Source organism: Tetrao urogallus (genome assembly GCF_951394365.1).
Source record: "Tetrao urogallus genome assembly, chromosome: 8".
Lineage (NCBI taxonomy): Eukaryota > Metazoa > Chordata > Aves > Galliformes > Phasianidae > Tetrao > Tetrao urogallus.
The window spans coordinates 24,073,112-24,089,519 of record NC_136821.1 but is presented as its reverse complement, the minus strand read 5'-3'; the positions used below and the strand labels follow the sequence as shown (position 1 = coordinate 24,089,519).

General features: G+C 46.6%; 1 protein-coding gene across 1 annotated transcript in view; it reads right to left on the bottom strand.

The window, feature by feature from the left end:
- Positions 1 to 9,819, bottom strand: part of PARD3B (par-3 family cell polarity regulator beta) — a gene marked incomplete at both ends in the record, with an annotated part of 368,067 nt that extends 358,248 nt beyond the window's left edge. Inside the window, one exon of the mRNA XM_079539163.1 lies at positions 9,700 to 9,819. Coding sequence (XP_079395289.1) covers positions 9,700 to 9,819 — 120 coding nt within the window. The remainder of the gene's footprint in view (positions 1 to 9,699) is intronic.
- Between the last annotated feature and the right edge of the window lie 6,589 nt (positions 9,820 to 16,408).

Genomic DNA, 16,408 nt, shown 5'->3' with positions numbered 1-16,408 from the left:
AGGCAGCTACCAACACTACATCCTGGATTCTGCTATACTATCAAGTTGGGTTTTATTGCTCTGAAATCCCCACTGATACGCCAAACAGTTAATCTCTAAGCACACAATGCATAAAAGGGTTCATTTCAAACCAGAAAAATGGAAGACACTTATAATCACCACAGCATTCACATTTGAATGACAGCTAAACATAAAGACACATCAAGCATTCAGCCATCTGGAAAGAAGCTGGGATTTTTTCATATTGTCTATTCTCAAACCTTTAAGACAAGAGTCAGAGGTTGACCGAGACTTCCATTTAGCAAGATGCTCTTTTCATATCTATAGCCATTAATAAACTGCAATATGAACAATAAGCCAGGCTTCTCCACTTCCTCTGAATTCAAAAGATGGTTCTGTCATACCAAGATAAACAATGTGTGCATACTGCCAGATGTATGTCACATTTGAAACATCTGAAGTTACCCAAACAGACCTACCTAGTGCCTTTTTCATCCCTTTGAATACCAGGTGTTTAATAAAACTACAACAGTGTGAAAATATGGCATTCTTCCAGACAAGAAAGCATACACTGGCAACATACATAATATTCACGTGTATTAAAATCTATATAACCAAAGTAGGTATTCAGTCTATACTCCGAGTTAAACAGCAGAGTTAAAAGTTGCTGGAAGAAAACAATAAGAAGCACCTTGCAAGACAGCAGAGCCCCAGACAACGAGAAGTCCAACTTCAGTGCTACATTTTTCAATGCTGTGCGAAGGATGCAATTAAAAAGGAAAAAAAACGTACACCATACACACAAAAGCAAACTACCTACACCCTTCAGGTTCTGCCTTGTTGCAACTACTTCCCCAAAACACTAATCCTATTTGGATGGAAGATGCTCCAAACCACCATTTTCCCTGCCTCACAGATTACAGCGATGACACTGGCATACTCCCATCTCACCCACCTTGCTTCAGGTGGAAGTAAACAAAAAGAGTAACAGCTCTGACCGATTTTGCTCTTCTGGCAGGCTCAAATATAGGGGAAAAAAAAAAAAGAAAAATAGGATTGAATGCAACAGTAATTGTACAGGGAAAAAAAAAACCTCAGAAGCAATGTACTTGAAATGCACAGGCCATGAGTGTTCTTTCGAGCATTTCTGAGCTATGCTGGGTATTTTGAGCAAAAATTAATTCTTCCTTCTGCTATCTGGAAAGCTAGCGGAGCAGTTCCTATTGGAGTCTTTCAGGTCAAATTACCCAAAAAATTACTCCCAAAAACATTCATACAGAACACTTCATTGGGTTTTCAAGTGCTAATCTTCTTGCCTAACACAGAGTTGTCACTGATCATCCATAATGCTACTTTTTCCAGTCTTACAACTACCTTTCCCCCTAGCTTTTTCCACAGACACATAAGCAAACCCTGCCTCACAACTGTGCTGCACCAAGCTGCTCTCTGTGCACAATGTCAACACATCAATGAACATTCCTCTTTTTCTCATCCAATGTAACCATTTCAGATTTCCAGCTCTTTAAGGAGTTTTCTTTTTGCACATTATAATGCCAGAAACTCTTCAAACAGTTGTTCAGAACACATTTGGTACAAGCAGCAGAGGAAAATTAATTGTGAATTGGCAGCAGCTCTTTTTTTTTTTGCATGAGCATCATTCTGGGGGAGCTGAGGACATTAACTCCCTTTAGTCTCTAAATATCTCAGCAAGTCTTTCCCATATAAACCTGGGTAGATTCAGTTCTTTTCTACTCTTCCATTCTTTGGCCAAAGGTTGAGGTACCAGAAGCAAACAAAGACAGCCAAGTTGCCAATATCAGCTAAAAAATGCTGTAATATTTCTTTAATAAAGGAACCACTAGGAACTGACTGAATAAATGTAGTACCCAAGTTCTGGGAACTATGCTAGAGAATCTGACATCAGTATACTGTGCTACAGAACTGGAATCTGAGGAGTTGGACCTAGCAGAGGATATAAAGACAATTTCTGCAAAGAAAATCTCAGCACAGTGAGTATCCCAAAGAAAAAACAGCTGAAGTTAATCAGTCAAAGCAAAGTAGGCCATATTTTTGGCAAGCTAAAATAGACCAGATATTTCCTAAAGTCAGAAAAATTTTAAAAAGCTTGTAAAAATGATCCAATAGACTGCTGACAACCAACTGGCATTTAGTTTATTAGAAAAAAAATTATATGTTAGCAAAAATCATTATTAGAGTTAACAACTTTTTAGCTCAAGATGAGCAGTTTGGAGTTAAACTGCATTTTCAAGAAGAGTTCACATCTGACTGATGGAATAATGTCTTCATCTCTTTCCTTTGGGCTTAAACAGTCACTGATTTTTTTATTTTTTAATTTTTTTTTCCAATGCAAGCCCTTTGGAGGCTTCAGGGAGCCAAAAAACAAAACAAAAGCCTGCTGTATCACTTTGGTTTCTATACAGGCTTTAATCTGGACTAATTCACAGTTCAAGACAAAGGAAAATAACTGATAAGTAAACTTCTTTAAAGAAGCAATTAAAGCACTGAACACAAGACATGAAAATTAACTTAAAATCAGAAGGTTCAAAGAAATGTACAGGTGAGATTCAGCATGATCACTTGTGCTGTACTGCAAAACCATTTGGACCACAGAACCCCATCTTTAAAGGAGAATCCTATGCCAGAAAAAAAACAAAGTCCAGCTATCCAGCTGCTCACTTCCACCCATCACATAAGCCTTGAGATCCCATGTACCAGCCTCTGCTGGACTGCAGTCATTCATCTTCCAGCCTATCTGCCATTCATACCAAACGGATCATCCTTATTGCAGCCTGGAGGAAGGGGCTTCATTCAAGAGCTCTGCAGTGTTCTTTTTCATAGCAGACTAATCAATGAAGAAGAGCAGCAAAGAGGCCTCACTGTGGCAGTAGCTGCTGCCAGCACACATCCACGAACCCAGAGGATGATGTGCCTGAACCACCCAGTGCAGGAGTATCACCAGGAGCAAACCTGAGCACTGGAGCAGGGCCACGGCACCTGCCACAACAAAGCGAAGATGTGAGCTCTGCATGGAGATACTGGCAGCACAGAAATTACACACTGCACTAGATATTGAGGCAAACTTTGATGACAGATTGAAACATCGCAATGGTTCACTTAATGGAGGTATCTATAGCAAAATCACTACGCATAAGAAATAACCACTTACAGAAACAAGTCTTACATATTTCTTCTTTAAAGTAAGGCTAATGGTCCAAAGTCCTATCCAGTGCATTCAGTAATTTTGTACAAAAGAAAGTTTGCTGCACGTGAAAGATTTTGAAGTAAAACTGCACAAGGAATAAACTACTGGTAAGTATTAGAGAATTACCACAACAACAGAGGAGAACACTTTAATTAAGGGATACACTACATATCATACTGCACAGTCCTTCCCCAAAGGTCTTGTAATGTGTCAGTCCACTAAGATTTGCATGAGAAGGAGCATCTTCAGTTTAACAGTGTATTTAGGGCACCGCCTGGTCAGTGGTATTTGAAGCTTGTTTCTGTCAATAAATGATTCCCAGGAGCCTGTCTCATCTGGTCAGCCAGTGCCCAACGTTCAGTAGGTATATCCTTATGCTTAAGCAAAATTCAAGAGCGAAATACAAAAATCACAAAGCAGGATCTGTTCTCAACAATACAAACTGCTCAAGCCCTTCAAGCATCAGCACAGCCACAAAGGATGGAACGCAGGCATCTTAATACGGAGCTGGAGGGAGTTTTCAGTAATGAAGCAATAGGTCTTCATGCCTAGGAATGCTGCAGTTATGACATTAGCATTATTAGGAAAGCCTAAAGAATGTCATGCTCACTGGGGGAGGAAATCTGCTTGCTTCAGTAGCAGGATGCGCGATGGCGCGGTGTGGCGCAATCCAACTGACTTACCATACGGAGCAGCTAAGGAGGAAAGCAGTCACACAGCATTAACCCAAAGATAAGAACTGCATCCATTAAAAAACAAAAACTTTGGGTTTTTAAGAAAATACCAACAGAATACAACCCTCCATTTCCCAATACTTAGAAAGACACTAAAATGGGATTTTATGCAGCAAGCAAAAGCATTTCTCAGTGCCATCCCATGCCAGAAGGGATTTTTTGTAACATCAGAACTGTCACACTGCACAGTACTTCCCCAGCTGGAAATAAAGATATGAAAAACACTGTTTGGGGGTTGAATTTCTTCTTCACTTCCCTAGAAGACTACTTAGAGCTTGTGCACATATGGGCAAGGAGCACCAAGAATCAGGCAGTACTGAGGACTTCAATGGCTTCCATCCACAGCTGCTTTAACGCCCACTTAGTACAAAATCTTTGCTGTCTCTCAAGCGATAACAACTGATTGTACTCAGAACTTGATAAATCCCATCTGGGAGACAAAAATGAAAGCTGTGTTATCACACAGACTGACACCTGACCTGCACTATTTCCAGGAGGAGTTACTCTCATTTCGCCTACTGAATTTTCACTAGTTTTACCCAGCTCTATTCGTTAGCAAAGCTTCTGCCCTCAAAGAAATTAACATCAGCTAACTTCATGCTCAGCCAAAAGCACAAGTTACTGGAAGCAGTCTGCTTCTTAAAAAACAAACAAACAAAAAAAAAAAAACCCAAAGGCATCCAACAATTTATTTTTCAAGTTACATAAGTACACAAAGTCTTATAAGATGTTTTGTATGACAAGTCTGACTTTCAGTCCAACAGCAGTTTTTGTTTGGATTACAAACACCTGTTCAAAAGAGAAAAGGAGATTGGAAATCTACCAAAAAATCATTACATCAACATTAGTGGCTATAAAGCAGTACAGAAGCAGACTACAACATTTTATGCAGAATTGATAAAAAAACACTGCCACTTTTAACTCTCAGTGGTTCAGAATCACCTTACAATTTAATTAAATAGAAAGCCACCATCAACAGCAATAAACCCACAGCACAGTGCTCAGAGCATTAAGTATTTATACAGCTCAAAGGACAGAGCTTCTACGTCTTTGCCAACTGATCACAGCTATAGCAATCCTATTCTTCCATGCTTAAACTCATGAGTTCTTAACCTATAAATCTGGAGGGCAAGTGAAATTAGCAGTCTAAGACAAATAACTTATAAAGTAAGTTCCAGCTCAAGTGCATCTGGTTTCCTGTGAAGTCATCGCTTAAGAAATACTCATAAAAACACACTGTGAAACTTACTTGAACTATGAAATGGTTTTGTTTTGCTATTATTTAAACCAGGAAAAGAGCCTACTTTCACAGAATCACAGAATTGTCGGGGTTGGAAGGGACCTCTAAAGATCATCGAGACCAACCCCCCTGCCAAAGCAGGTTCCCTACAGCAGGTCGCACAGGTAGGCGTCCAGGCAAGACTCAAATATCTCCAGAGAAGGAGACTCCACAACCCCCCCAGGCAGCCTGTTCTACTTTAATAGCAGGCTCTGTGAAAACGCCGTGGCCACAAACAAAGACACACGCCAACTCTGAGAAACTCCTACCCTTGCTTTCACCTGATCCACTTCCAAGACTTCAGCAGCTCCCCCTAACCCGAGTGGCAAACCAGCCTAGGGACAGAAACACACCACACACCCTCACTGCAACAATGAATCCAGGAACAGCTGAGGACAAAAATATTTGTCAAAAGTATCTCCTGCACAATCAATGACAGTTACAAGTTAAGGATACAACTCCTACCAAAACAAACAAACAAACAAACCCTCATTCTTCCATCACTCCAAAGTTATTTCCAGTATAAATGAAGTATCACTACCATGGTTAAGTCAGTAGCAGTGTTATATAAAATATTTTGAAGTAATCGCCTCCTTCCTCTTCTTTACCCCTCCCGCTCACACGCACTCCTTTCCTGGACATGAGTCAGTTGCCATCAACTCACACAACTGTAATGGAAAAGCAGCATGTTGAGTTCTTTTTTAGCCTGCTATCACAGCAGACAAACCTGAAGGTTCTCACATACACCTGATACCTTCTGAAGAAATACGTTCTGTTTCTGCAAACATTTTTGTAAGCATAGAGTTCTGAGTAAAAGCAAATTGCCATTTCCCTCTCCCCCCACTCAGCATTTTCAGAGAAACTGCAGGAAGAAAACTAGAGGTCCGTCTGCCTGCTAGCTGATTTACAGCAGCAGTGCATCATTGCAGAAAACCATCACGTTGTGGGGCAGACAAGAATAAGGAGAAAGCGAAAGATCTATTTTTAATTTTTCTTTTTTAGCAAGAATGAGAATGCGATCTAGACAGTCAACCTGCAGCTCTTCCAATCCATCTAACTTGGGAAGACAGCCAATACCATCGAAGCAACTCACCATTTTTTCCTCCACTCACAAACACGTCATTCTCAAATCAACTCAGACACTGTTATTACTGCTTCCCATTCAGTCTGACTGCCAACTGAAGCTACCACCACCATCACAGAATCAACTGCTGGCTTCTGCACAGCCTCTTGAGTGGAAACACACACTCTAATGCCCAACACAACTGTTCATCAAGCCCATTCAAGACAGTCCAACTAATATTTGACCACATCAGCCTCCCAACAGGAAGCCCACAGACATGGAAACACTTGAGCAAAGAACCCTAAATATGGGTAACTAGCAAGTGCTCCCCCAAGGCACTACAGAATACCAAGCTATCAGAAATAGCAGAGAACTGGGCTGACAAGGGATCATTAATGCTGCTGGATCCACCTACCAGCAGGAAGCCTGAGCACACACACTTCCCAACAGCAGAAGTAGATTCCAACTTGCAGATCCCATCAAACATCACTGCACTGAAACACAGTTACCTCCTGAGATGAGACACTTCACTGAAAACTTATCTACAAGCAGATGATTAACAAAATCTTTTCTTAAATCCAGGCCAATTCACAACACGCAGCCCCAGAGCAAACATCCTCTTAGTTGACGCTGTCCCAGCAGAGAGTTATATTCTCCAGAATCAGAGATGTGCCCATTCAGAACTACAGCACTACCTTAAAAATCACACTAAGATCCAAAACAGCAAAAAATAATCAGTTGGGTTCTTCAGCTGCAACAAAGATCCCGTATTTTTTTTTTTGGTTAATGGCAGCAATTGAGCTCTCACAATATAATTTCACCAAGAAATCAAACGGAATTTGCTGAGAAAACCCAGCAGGCTGCAACAAGCCATTGGTTGCTGAGTACTCAGCTATTTACCAAAAGTCTCATGGAAATGCAAGACTTGGCTATTTGTTGTCTCAACAATGCAAGTGTAAAGAGGTGCCGAGTACTGAAAGTCTATCACAAACAGAAATGCAAATACCTTACAATATAAGGGAATTAATATTCTAATCTCACATCTTCCCCTCTACTAGAGGCGAGAAATCCATTGCATGACTGCAGTGTAATAGCAAAATTCTGCTTCCAGAAGAACCCTTGAAACACAAAGCCTCTCACACCATTTCTGGGGCATTTGACAGTACCAAAACAAAGACAAAATTCCCAATGCTTGTATCCTAGCTACCTTCTTCATTTTTCACTCTGCAGCTATGAGAGATGTTCCAATGTTCCTTATTCCCATTTTCCTGCCTTCTCCAAATTCTTCAGGCACTGTAACAATAACATTTTCCACTTTGTTTTTTAAAAGTTGTTAACGCTCAAAAATTACATAAAGCACACCAAGTGCCAACAGCAACAGCAGTATTCTGCCACAGGAAGCATTCCAAACACTCTAAATATTTTGAAAAGGAAAACAAATCTTCAGTTATCTTTCACACAAACCTGTTCGTGCGCCCACACCACTGAACAGATCTCAGCTGATTATCCTTAAATTCTCTGGGTCTCCCATTCTTTGAGAGTTTATGTTGTAGTAACAAAAAACTGTTAAGTTTTGAAAATTTAAACATAGAACAAGTAGGGAAAAAAAAGAAAATAGCTGAGCACCCCACCCCTCCTTGTCACACCGGCTGGAAACATTGCAGAAGACAATGAGATGAACTGTTTGTGGAGTGAGCACAAACTGTCAAACCAACCCCAAATTTTAGCTCTGCAAAGAGCACTAACTCCAGATAATGTTTGATAAGACAAAAATCAATCTCCTTATCTTCTTGGCTAGTTCCACTGCAAACTGTGTAGAATACAGAGCAATTAATCAAAGCACTGCCAAAAAAAAAAAAAAAAAAAAAGCAACAGAAAACACCTGCTTAGGCTTCCAGTGAAGAAGGGGGAGAGAGAGCACATAAGCCACCCAACTTTTATTGACTTGAACTAAAACCCATTCTGTATTTCTTAAGCCCTCAGGCTGCTTCTCCCCTCCCTGCCTCTCTGCAAATCCTCCTGCAAGTTCTAGACGACCACTGCTCAATGCGATCAGTGATTTCTGACCACACAGGCCTGTACCTACTGCACCCATCCACAACGCAGAACAGGGAACCAATGATGTCTGAAGTGTGAACTGCAGCTACTGGCTGTCCTACTCAGGAGACTGTATGCTTCAGACCTCACATCCTCTGAACATAACAGATGACTGCTGAGCATGAAAATCATCATCTACAACTACCACCTGAATAACAGACTGGATACAAAACCTTCAAATACATTACACTGCACATCCCCTGAGATGCTCAGCGTTTTCCCCTATCACTAACTGCTGAGTCTTCTGGAACAGGCAGGGCCTTGCCTACAAAAGCAGAGATCCTGCTGTCCCTTAAAAACAAACAACAACAAGGAACACCAACAAGAAGAAAAGAAGAGGCTGTGGGGACGGGTGGTGATGTATTTATACAAAAGCTTTGTAGGGCCACCTTTCAGCTGTCGTCAAGGCACTAACTCCAAGCATGTCACAGGCATGGGCTCAGAGCAAACTTGAAATTTACACATTCACCTCAACCATAACGGTGGTTTCTGATAAACCCCATTCCTGAGCAGCGGTGAGATGCTCATCTCCAAGCTTTGAGGCACACATCAGCGCACATCGCACCAACAGTTGGCCGTAACAGCATGACAACACTACCAAGGCTTTGCAGGTATTGTGCACACACACAACATTCACTGGAAAATCTTTATACAAAACGTGTCAGGCTGTAAACGCTAAGGCCACGGAAAGCACTGCAGACAGTGACTGCTATCAGCTGTACTCAGCTGCTGGCGACGGATCTAACACATCAGTAGAAGTTTCCCTCAAAATAAAACTGCAAAGCAGAACGAGACCGTTACTCCCAGTTCCATACTGGGGCCAACACACAGCGACGGGCAGAGGAGAAAGCAGCCCGGGGCATTCAGCAGCGCCCGGTGCAGCCGTGCCAGGCCTCACGAGGGCCCGCGGCCGGCAGGTCCCGCGCGCAGTGCCAGGCCTCCCACCAGCGCCGCGCGGAACCCCGCAGCTGCCTCTGCCCGGGGGGGGATACAAAGGGAAGGGTATTTCTCCGTTCTTCGGCACAACCCGAGAACTCCTCGCATACGCCGGCGGTCGCCTCCCGACGCGCGCGGCACGCGTGGAGCAGCCGGTGCGGGACTGCACGGGTCGGATGGAAGCGGCGCGAGTTCCGTTCGCGTCCGTACCGAGTTTGTTTGTCAACACGCAGGGCGAGAACGTGATGAGCCCTCGGGCACCGGCCCGCGCGGTCGCGGCGCCCCACCGCCCTCGCGGCCCCGGCCGCACCCCTCGGGCGGCCTGCCCGGCCCCGGCCCCCGGCAGCGGCCCGCCCCCCGTGCTCACCTTCTCCTGGGCCTTGCGGTAGCGCTGCAGGGCCTGTTGGGTCAGGTCCCGCACGCGGAGCTGCCCGTCCTTACAGGGCACCACGATCCCGGTCCGCCCGAAGCACACGGTCACTTTCATCTCAGCGCCGCGCCATGCCCCGCCGGCCCCGCCACAGACGCGGCCCGACCCGGCCCGGGGGGCGGCGCAGGTGCGGCCCGGGAGCGCCGGCAGGTGCGCGGCCCCGGCCCCGCGGCGGGGGCGGGCCGGCAGGTGCGCGCGATGCCCCGGGGCCGCGCACGGGCAGTGCCGGGAGCGAGGCCGCGGCCGGCGGCCTCCTTCCGCCGCGGCGGGCCGCTGTGCCCGCCCCTCCCCGCCCGGCTTCTCTCCGGGGAGGCGCGGGCCGAGCCGGGCCGGGCGGGGCGGCCCCTCGCGGCGGGGCTCGGCGCGGGTCGGGGCGGCGCGGCGGCGGGCCGCGAGCGAGGGAGCCGCCGCGGGGTCTCGGCTTCCCGCGGGATGCGGCCGCGAGCGCCGCGCGGGCCCGGGCACGCGCACGGGGTCACGGCACGCGGCCGGGGCGGCGCGAGGCGCGGCGCGCGGCCCGATGCGAGGGAACGGCGTGCAGCTGCGTCCGAGGGTCGGGCCGGGTTACGTTTCGACCCGGACGGCGGTGGGCACGGCCCCAGCCGCACGAAAGCGAGCAGCATCTCAACGACGCTCTCGGGCATAGGGTTTGGGTTTTGGGTGCGGAGCCGGGAGTTGGCTTAATGGTCTGTCTGCGTGACCCAAGGAGGGACGTGCTGTGACCCCGTGGCCGTGCGGTCCTCGCCGTGTGAAGTGGCAGAACGAGCCGCCCAGCCCTCACCCACCGCGATCCATCCCACGTGCTGTGGTGCAGAACACAGTACAGTATCCGCTCTGTCCTGTGCAGCAGCGCGCAGACACTAAGCCCCTTGCAACCGCAGCCCCGTCCCTTGCATACAACAAAGCAACAGCGCGGCTTGCCCTGCGTCCTGGGCCCAGTGCCGTGTGTGCTACTGGATCTGCGCGCCCTCACCCTGACACGGGGCAGCCCGGCACTGCTGCGGTCACAGCAGATCAATCTACCCACAGAAATCCATACAACTGAAAGTCACCACAAACCAACAAAAAAAGCGGTATAAAAATACCTCAAAACCACAGCGTGACATCACACAGCACATGGGGACTGCTGCTGCAGTATGAATGAACGCCCTGCCAGCTTGAACCTGCGTTCAGAAAGGCAGCTCATGTTCTGTGCTGCATAACAACCAAACACCAGTGCTAGAATCATAGAAACATTGGAGTTGGAATGAGCTGTTAAAGACCATCTGATCTAATCCTGTGCAATGAATAGAGACACCTACAGCTCCATGAGGGGCTCAGAGCCCCATCCAGCCTCCAGGGTCAGGGCATCCGCCACATCTCTGGGCAACCTGTGCCCTTATTGTAAAAAGCTGTTTCCTTATAACCAATAATACCTAGAGAGAAGCTGTGCAGCAGGCAGGCTGGGCTAGCCACGCTGCAGACCGAGTGGGATGGATGTGGTTGGACAGAGCCACACAGACCCCAGCAAGGAGGTTTGTGCTGGTCCTGCAGGAGCAGCATGGGCTAAGTCTGGGGCTGCTGCAGTGGCCCCAGGAACAGTTCTTCCTCTGCTTAACAAATCCTGGCATGCCTCCATCAGCCTACAGGATTTCTGGGTAAGTCACAGGGAAATAGTCTATGAGACCATACAGAGGGTTGCCCAGAGTATGGATGTGGGACTGTGTGTGCAAGTGCACAAATGTGCATCCAATATGCTCTGAACTGGAAAAAAAGAAAAAGAAAAAAAAAAAAAAACACCTTTTTTTCCACAGAAAAAGAAGCTCAGAGGAAGGAAGGCACTGTTTCTTCAGCGGTGCCCACACCATTGCTTCTCCCAGCTGTTGCAGGCTGACATGTGGTCCTAGCACAGGTATGGCCTTGGTTGCTGAGCACAAATTCTGGGTTAATGATTGACAGTGAGAATAAAGGCTGTTCTCCCTCTGCCCCTCTCTGTTTATGAGCAAGGTGTGACACATGGAGATCTCCTCTAAATGTGCACTTCAACCTTACAGAAACTGAGATTGTATTTAATTATCACACACCAGCAAGGAGAGGAAAGTCTGCAGCAGAGCCTCCACTGCATTCGCTGTCTGACAGTGCTTGTCTGGGCTGCACGCGGTATCGCAGATCAGACACTGCGTGCTGTGGGTGCAGCACATGTTTGTTTACTCCGAAACAGCCCCAAAGCCTTTGAAGCCAGTGGATAACAATTAACACCTACATGGCGAGGATTTACCTGCAACATCTTTGGGCATTACCTCTGCACAATGGCCTGAAAACAAGCCCTGATTGATCAGAGAGTTGTTGGGAGGCATTCTTCTGGGGGTGGGTGAGGAGGGTGAAGCACTTTCTCCACTGGTGAGCCCCCCTGCAGCACAGAACGCCAGCAGCACACATCTAAGAAATGAGTCATCACTGTCCTCCTTATTTTAAGGAAAATGCACCAACTTTTAAAACCGATTAAGAATGGGCTATTGTTCTCACAGCGCTGTGGAGGAGCCGCCTGCTCAGCTCTCTGGCTGACACTCAGGCCATGCTCTGCCCTGAGACCATCAGCCTGCACACGCCACTCTGGCATTGCCCCAGAAGGACTCCTGCTCCCTGCTGCCCCAGCTGCTCCTTCCCATCCATTCCCTTTCATGTGCCAACACGCACAGTTGCAGATCTGTGTAATGCTGTAGAAAACTGATTCCTGTTATTTAAAAAAAAAAAAAAAAATTGCCAGATTAGTTTTCATCCATATTGGTTCTGCAGAAACCAGAAAATCAGCAACCAACAGAGCTTGGTGCCGTGGCGGGGCGTACCACGTGAGCCGGCCTGGGGGCACGGTGCATCAGGACGATGATGTCTCCCCAGGGCTCACACTGGCTGACAGCGCTTGGCAGGCAGCCTGGCTGCAAGGGCTTCATGCATAAATACATGTACATGGCCATGAGATACGCTCCTGACATTCACATATCAGTTTCGCAAGAGGGGATGATCGGATTTAACAGCTCACTGTCACTGCTGTTGTTCTTCCTCCCCTCCCGTTGCCCTTTCCCACCCACTGCTCCTTGGATATCTCCATGAACCTCTCTGACATACCATGCTGTGCCAGCGCCATGGCCGGTGCACACCAACCCCATGCACAAGCATAAGGCTTCCCCACTGTGCTGCCTGGTGCTGGGGCAGCGCCCTCAGGGCATCCCAGCCCAGCTGCTGCAGCTACCATGTTAGCACAGGGCCAGCTGGCACGCTGCATGTAAGGCTTCCCAATTCATAGTCGTCTAGGCTGAATGGCCCTTGCAGTTTCTCTGTTACTACTGGAAATGGCAATAGGTATAATTGGTACTTTGTTTTTATGTCTTTGAGACCTTATCTGAATATCTCCAGTCTGCCAGTGCCAGTAAAGATTCTCAAGCACTGTGCCAGCAGACATGGGCTAGTTGAGCAACTTGCCTAAGAGCACAGAGGAGATGTTCCTCGTTTTGCTGCTAACATGACAACACAAGCTCTGACCTTTAATTTCTGGCTCTCAGCAGCACCTCTCTCCCTGGTGTTGTTACCAACAGGCGTGTTGCTGATTGATGTCAGTGGCCATGGCTCCCAGGAGAAGCTCCCGCAGCGCTCCTGGTTGGTCTCTTCTCCACCATTAATAAACCATGGAAGAGGGACAGAGTGACCCGTGGGCGCCATTACACTCCAAACGTGCCGCAAACGTGTTACTGCAGGCACTGCCTTTTTTCTTGGTCTCCAGCTGGTTTGGGCTTGGGGATAAAGTTGAAACCAGAATGAAAAGATAAACCAGAACCAGATGAAAAGATAAAACAGTGTCATTGAAATCCACCTCGTAGCCTCTGGAGATCTGATTTGTGATTCTTCAAACTTTTCTTCTGTTAACACAGTTGAATACATTTGTTTGCTCCTTCCTGCATGTTGTTACCAGCAAAACCTCCAATTACTAAAGGCAAAAAAGGTCATAATTCCTGCTGGTTGTATTTTGCATTTCTCCTAGCCTGGATAATGAAAATCAATAAAACCACTTTCCCTGCCAAGTCTCAGTGGTACAATGTTGGTGAATAAAGGGAGAGCAAACTAACAGCTTTCTTGAGAACTGTGGTAGAATTTAAAAAAAAATACAATTAAAAAAATCCATCTGCAAGCTACATAAAGTCACATTCTTCCAAAGTTTAATCTGAGCCTCATTTGAAGTTGAAATAATAAATAAAGGAATTATGATATAGGCTTGCAAAGTAAGATGTTACTCAGTTTCCATCTGTGATGCCACCCTCAGTTTACCCCAAATCTTCTTTTTGCGCCTGTAACGATATTGATTGAGCTCAACAAAGAACTTTTTAACACCTGTGTTCTGCAAGGGCTGTACAGCCAGCCCTACATCTCCTGAGCCACAGAAATAACAGTGTGAACCAGATGAGGGAAATACAGTGTCAGTTCATTGTGGTCGGATCACATCTCCTCCTCTGGCTGAGGAAGGGCATGTCCCACTGCCATGCTGGGGGATGCTCAGGCTGGTGGATCTCCTGCCCAGATGGGGTCACAGCCACGCTGCACCTGTCCCCACCACAGACATTACATTAACAACACATCGGTGCATCCTGCTGGGCTTCACCAGCACCCTGCTACCTGTCAGCATGTGTTTTCCCCCGTAAGAAACAGCTGAGTGCAGAGCTGAGTGCTGGGGGCTTCCATACCCACTCTGCGGTATGGAATGTTTCGCTTACAGTGGGATGATGGGTACACTTACTTAAGAGCTGATGGTAACAAAATGTTTATAGTGTAGGCAGGAGATGGCTCCATCTAAATAGGTCTAAATGTTCATAAAAGTTAGGCAGGTACAGAAATTAGTACCTTGGAAAACACCAAAGGTATGTTCAGAGAAATCCAAAAGGGAGGGAATGTCTGAATAGAGCCCAGGGGAGGCTTAAGTACATGAGATACACGTCTGGAGATTTCTCTGAAATGTTCCTCAGCCACAAAGCATGGTAAGGACCTCAGTGATATGATCTCTGTCTTACAGAGAGAAAGAGAAGCTTTCTGAAGCCACTTTCAAGCATAGGTTGATACAATCCCAGATTTATTTTTTATTTTTGTCCAGATATCTCAAAAATCTTCCATGCAGTGTAACTTTGCCTTTGGCTGCAGATGTCATTCTCACTCCAATCTCAGCCTTGCTTTGAGAGAAGGACAGTTCTGAGGTCCCTGCCCAGCAATAAGGCCAAGCGCATCACTCCTTGGGGCCTCACCCGTGTTCCATCCATGTGCAGCATGGCTGGGGCAGCCTCCGTGCCAGAACATCTGGAGGGAGCACAGTGCCCTTCTGCTCTACAGCAGCATGGAAATCCACAGCGCTTTGCTGAGACGCTTTGTGTCAGCAAATATCTGACAGTGAGCTGGGAGGAGGGCCCAGCCCTGAGGTCTCTGATGCTCCAAAGTAGGGCTGAACTACAAGCTGGTTTTCTTCATTAGCTCTGTGATAATGTCAGCTCTGTTCCACCACTTGGGATGTGGTAGGAGCCGCTCCCCACGGTGACCTTGCTCATTGCTGGGTAGTGCAGTGCACATGCGGAGACTGCAGCACATCGAGGTCATGCAAAAGCTCACAGACTGTGCTGAAAATCAGTCCAGCTTACTTTTTTCTCACTGGGATTTTGGACAAAAAACTTCAGCGGTTATACTGGAGGAATACAACTCTTGAACTAGAGAGAAAAATGAAGGTTACCACCCTTTTATTACACCACGGACTGAGAAGATTCAGGTTAAGATTGTAGGACCTGTGAAATTAATTCTGATACAGAGCAGAATGTGTTAAATATCCAGTTTAGAGCCTTCTTGACCATGGGACCAGAGACTCCTGTTCCTCCCAGAGGAGAGCTGCTGGCTCCAGCACACCGGCACTGCTGCAGAGATGGCACACAGCCACCCACTGATGTGCTCCGCTCTCCCCACCCTGAGGCTGCTCCTGTGGCAATGCAGTGTGTTCATCTCTCCTTGCTCAGAGCTGTGCCTAAAGGCACAGTAAAGCCTTTGATTATCTGAGAGAGAAAAAATCAAGTTTTCCAGGGCTGCCACTGGTTTCTATTTAACAGTATGTCGTTTCCAGACTTTGCATACTTCTAGCTTCTAGCACTGACTTTTTTCATTTTGTTTTATTAGTACGTGGGTTTCATTCATCGTTCTGTTTGCAGCCATTATTTGGGCTTGCTAGCAGCAAATCTATATTTGCTGTGACCTGACAAGCATATATAATTTTAATGAATAGACGCAATTTTGAAATGCCTATTTTAACATAGAAGTCAGGAAAGGACCATTTACATCACAGATCTTCATCTGTGCGGTCTTTGAAACAGATTTTCACCAATTCTCAGTTTTCTGTTTATACTTTCTTTTTCCTCCTCCCTTTCTTCCTTATGAACTATTTCATACTATTCAGTAATATGAGCTACAGATGCTGGAAGTTTTTATACATTTGGTCCCTGAAGCTGAAGGATTTGCTCTAAGCATGGGGGAGATGTGGGCTGCCAGGCCAGAGCAGCCAGGGGGGATCTCAAGGAGGGGAAGTTTCAGTCCCTCAGACCACAAATCACCCTCCAGCAGTGCAGCCGGGAGGGACAGGTCTCAGTGCAGA